The 5205-nt window shown below is 32.0% G+C and overlaps 1 protein-coding gene across 1 annotated transcript; it reads right to left on the bottom strand.

Annotated features, from left to right (window-relative positions):
* Nucleotides 1-3397: 3397 nt before the first annotated feature.
* LOC149248413 (expansin-A10-like) lies at nt 3398-4421 on the bottom strand. Its single transcript, XM_089456045.1, has 3 exons — nt 4304-4421; nt 3844-4168; nt 3398-3710 (listed from the first exon to the last, which is right to left on the bottom strand). The coding sequence occupies exons 1-3, from the start codon at nt 4398-4400 to the stop codon at nt 3398-3400; spliced, it is 735 nt and encodes a 244-aa protein (XP_089312171.1). The 5' UTR covers nt 4401-4421.
* Between the last annotated feature and the right edge of the window lie 784 nt (nt 4422-5205).

The following is a 5205-nucleotide window of genomic DNA, read 5'->3' as shown; positions in this document are numbered from 1 at the left end:
CCATAGAAATCTACAAACCATGCTCTATATCTTCTATTGCATGCTAGTTATTTGTTTTCCTTTCTTTGTTCGTGATATATATTCTATTCTTTATTTATTCTTGATGTAAACACCCACATGATACATATCACTAGTAAATTCATGCTTCAAAACCAAACATTTTGTGATAACAAAATGACTTCAATGTTTTTTTAACTTTATCCAAGCTTTTGAAATATAGTAGGAACTATTGCGTCCCTCCCAATGTGTGATTTTCATCCACAATAATTCCCTCCAAGACTCAAGCTTCTCTGTTATTGGTAATTTATCATCATTTGTTAGTATTTTTCCTCCTTCCCAACATAGAAACTGGTAGCATTGTGCTTTTTCAATGTTTGTTCTTTTTCTTCTGTGTACCTAGGATTTTACAGGTATGTCTCTTTCTTACCTCCAACATTGCATTCTTCTCTCGCTATGTTGCCTCTTTGCCCACTCAACATAACATTTATATTGAGTTATGGTGTCTCTTTGGGGGTGATCATCCCTCCTAGAATCTTGGGGAATTTTGGGTGGTAATAACTGTGACAAATGCCACCTATACTTGTCCACTACCTAAGATTCCAACCACTAAAACAGTTACTGCCAACAGAGCAACTCGAATATTCATGTGCATGTTCGCATAATATTCCAAAAAAAACATTTTGTTTATTATTTCATATAAATATTTACACCTATCATGCAACTCTTTATCTTTAGTCTTGGCCCATGGTGCGTGTTTCTAACTTAAATAATTACAAGTTAAAATAAAATCATGGTCTTATAAAAGTAATTGCAACATGGGTATTACGAGGGTAGGAGAAAGGCTAAAGGAGATGCGGGGAGTGTTGTATCCAATACATAGTGCTAAGAAGACCATCCTAAGAGGCACTAAGCCACCTCAAGCCCATACATCATGCTAAGCCTTCCCCAAAGCATCATGCACAAAGCATACCGGAAGAATAGAACAATAGCTAGAATACCAACTAAAAAAAATTAAAAGTAAAGACAATACTAGCAGACTTTTTGGAGTTTAGTTCTTGTAAACCCCATAATAATTATGGTATAGGTCATCCCACCATTGAATGTGTAGGCTACATGCATGTAACCTAGACAATACTTGGAAATTGCGAAGAATCCAACTAGTGAATTTGAGTGAAGGATGGAAGGCCAAACTAAGAAGGCTTGGACGTTCCACACTAGTTAAGAAGCTACTATAGGCACCAAAAGGGAAAAGAAAAGAACCCACGAGCATCCTCACAACATGGAATTGACAATAGATATTAGTGTTCTGCGCCCAACATTTGTAGAAACTAAGGAGGTCTAAGCAGATTCTAGAATAAAGAACTACATTTTCATTAAAAGTTTTACATTGTCATTGTCATTGCCACTTTTATTAAAAAAACTACATTCATTCATCACCTCCAACATTGTAGGTTTAATACTAAACCTTCTTCACCAACATCAAAGATATGATACTAACCTTTACTAGCATTTTTCACCTCAAACTCTAATTTTAGAATTATTATATTAATATAGCATTAATAATAATGTTTATATATATATATAATTAATTAATTAATTATAACCATTAGTTTCAAATTTAATCCCTACTTTTTTTTTAATTTATATACAATGTTTTTTTTGGGGGTGAAGACCATAATAATGGTGTGAGAGTAAACTAACCATTTAAAGTTAAATATAATCAAATATGAGATGATTATTCATATTTAAAATGCATTATATTCACATGACTATGATGTTGAATTTTTGTTAACATTCTTCACCTGGATGTTGATTTTAGATATTTTTAAAATTATTTGAACTGATGGATAATTTTTCCAATTTTTAAATTTTAGTTTATGTATTTTGTTGGTTAATATCTTTGTTGAATTGAAAAGTTTATTCTACAACCTGGTATGAGAATGCTATGTAATTATGTCTATACAGAATTTAAATAAACTATTTGAATATTTATGTAAACTCATTTATGTCTATGTCAACTTCATATATTTATATATACAAAAAAACAATTAAAATAAAATATTTTAATATTGTAAATAATAAAATATTATAATTAAAATGATTTTAATGTGCACTGATAAAATGGATCAATGCACTCTATATATATCTTATTTTAAAAAAAAAAAACATATATTAAATAAATCTATTGAAAAAAATGGTTAAAACCATACAAATAGTCTTGGTATTTTACACTTTAGTTTTTTTTGTATATGTTATTTTGTAGAAATCCAACAAATATTTTTTAGACTTACAGTTTTAAGTTATATACTTTATATAGTATTCAAAAATACAATGTAAACAATGAACATTATATTTTATACTCTAAAACGATTTTACACTTTAAAAAATTAATCCCTCTTAGTTTATGTTACATCAATACTTAAAATGAATCTATACTATTTATAACAAATAATTATAAATACCCAATGAGAATGTGGTTAGGGAAAAGGAAATGGGGAAAGACAAATGGTTAAGGCTATATGTTATTGGGAAGAAAATATTGCATTAATTCAATTGAAAAAGAGATGAAAAATACCAGATGATAGTGTGAGATAATTCTCAACTATATACCTATTAATTGGATAATTTAATTACTATTTTAGAAATCTTATTTTAAAATACAATATAATTAACTGCAATGATTGATTTTTAATCAAATTATTTATAAAAAGTAGTAATTACTTATATACAAAGAGTATAATTATAACTTTTTATAATATATATCTTTTCCTAATATTTGTTATTTTTTATAATATACATGTTTTCATAGATTATTTATATAACTAAAACATCAATAGGTTACATAAAGGAATTGCATTAATCACATGAAAAAATTAAATCCAAATAAGAAACCTAGATTTTTAAGACAACAAAGTCCTAACTCCAATTAATTTTTCTCTTAAAAACATATTACATAATAGTCGAATTATTTTTAGGATTTTAGATTCAACTTATATAACATTTATTCAAGGATCATAAAATAAACACCATTTAAAACATTTTAACCTTCATTAAAAGCAAATTATAAACAATTGAAACAGAAATCAACGAACGTTTTAACATTCATTAAAAGCAAATTATAAGCAATTGAAACAGAATTCAACGAAGAAAAATTATAAAACATCCAAGATAACTCAACAGATAGGAAGAAAGCAAATTAAATTTCTTCGGGGTAAGCTTCTCCACATCCACATAGACATTCTACGAAAACACGATATACCAACGCGATTTACAGTGATAATATGAGAGGATCAGAACGAGAAACGTTAATGCTTGCAACCATCTACATTTTATTAGAATAATGCTCTGATTCGATCAGAATTATTTAACCCAATCCCCAAATAGCAGTGAACGCCATTCATTTAAACTGTTGAGACGCAGCGAATGTTTGTCCAAATTGCCAATCAGCTGGGGCTACATTGTACATGGTGAGCGTTTTTCCACTGCTTATGGTCACTCTGAAAGATAAACTCTGTCCATTCAGATAAGAATTGCTTTGCCAGTTCGCTCCCCAGTTTCTCTTCATGGGTTCCCATTCGGTACTGTTTGACCCTTTTATCCACGCTGCCTTCACGTCACCTCTTCCCCCAACATTACTTATCAAAACCAGCTCAAAGTAGTCATGCCCATTTATTGTGAACTGTATTCCTCCCTTCTTCTTGCATGGGACCCTGCATCGATTCCGTTAAAATCACGCAGTTCAATTACAATATATGTGACAAGATCTAATCGAAAAACGCACCATGGAAATTTCATAATTGAAAGTGTGTGCATTCGGGTAATGGTAAATTATGACCTACATACCTTCTGTAGAGAACAGGCACAATGCCGGCCTTGTATTGAGCAATCTGCAAGAAGGCAGGCTGTGACATGTCGAAATGCTGAAGTGGTACGTTGCACCACCCTCCATTGTCATTGGGCAAAGCGTTATTCGGCGGGCAGAAATTGGTTGCGGTAACGATAATCGATCTGTTTCCGGGCAGACACCATTGAGGGACTTTAGAGGCGTCACACTTGATCTGAAAACATGCTCCACAAATCTGGCCATCATTGAACAAAGCAGTACTGAGGGCAGCAGTGTTGGTGCCATAACCACTGCTATACAAGTTCCCATACCCACATGCACCTCCTGAAATACAAGCAGATGATCATAGTGGTCAGTTTCTAATTAAATGATAACAATTAGCTGAAACAATATATAGTAGCCGCGACTATAATGATGCTGCAGCATGTCAGAGAGTTTATAATATTAAGATTCAGTTACCCATTGTTTGAGATGCATCGCTTCCACCATAAAAGGTGGCATGAGCAGCAGTCCATCCAGCTACATTCACAGTGAGAGACCCCACCAGGATAACCATAATTAATGGTGTTGCACCTAATACCCGGAACGCCATTGTCATTGAATTACAGTATTCTTCTATGAATCAGACGAGTACTCCCTGATTGCTCACTGCTGTTTGAGTAATTTGATTTAAGAGCAGATTTATATAGAAATTTACAATCTTCGAATGAAAACTAGGTCTTCGTAACTTCAGGTGTAAATGTACAGCGATCCCATTAAAATAATCGACATTGAGTACGGATGCGATTCACGTAAAACTGAAACAAGAAGTTGAAAGGACGCTTTTCTCCTTTATGAAGCTTCAACTGTTGATGTCACAGAGGCGTCGCGTAATAAGGTGCTGAACTTCAATCGCAATCTCTGTAGAGGTCATTTCAGCAAGTTTTTCGCCATACTCATCATGGGTAAACCTCGAGAACCTATATTTTTGGCTAAAGTTGTCTACTGGCCATAAGTGTTGTTTGAATTTGATCCAATTAAAAATCCAGTATACTAGTGCTAGTATGACCAATGTAGTGTGAATATAATTGATATACACTAAAGGCATTATTTAACAATTTCTTTTCCATATTTATCAAGCTGAAACTCTATTTCTTTCGTTTTTTTTAAATGAAACTTCATCTCTAAAAAGAATACACTAAATATTAATACAATCCTTAAACAACTATGAATAATTACAAACTCAGGTAATAACAGGATATTAAAAAAGATGAAGAACCACTAAATGATCTTCTGGAATTATGTGTATAGGTACCAGGTTTTGCCCTAATTTAAGTTTGAGAGGGTTCATTTTACAGTGCAGTGTGATGTATAATTTTGTT

The sequence above is a fragment of the Pinus tabuliformis genome, chromosome 7 (assembly GCF_031772625.1).
Source record: "Pinus tabuliformis cultivar Carrire ecotype Pingquan chromosome 7, CPIR1, whole genome shotgun sequence".
NCBI lineage: Eukaryota > Viridiplantae > Streptophyta > Pinopsida > Pinales > Pinaceae > Pinus > Pinus tabuliformis.
The sequence above is the reverse complement of the archived record's forward strand: the minus strand, read 5'-3'. Positions and strand labels throughout refer to the sequence as shown.

What these genes read in the sequence shown, in the direction of transcription:
- LOC149248413 (XM_089456045.1), bottom strand. Translation starts at nt 4,400, where the DNA reads ATGGTTATCCTGGTGGGGTCTCTCACTGTGAATGTAGCTGGATGGACT. An exon ending in CGATGCATCTCAAACAATGG is followed by an intron (nt 4,169 to 4,303) that starts GTAACTGAATCT and finishes CTTGTATTTCAG; the next exon opens with GAGGTGCATGTGGGTATGGG. An exon ending in GTGCCTGTTCTCTACAGAAG is followed by an intron (nt 3,711 to 3,843) that starts GTATGTAGGTCA and finishes GAATCGATGCAG; the next exon opens with GGTCCCATGCAAGAAGAAGG.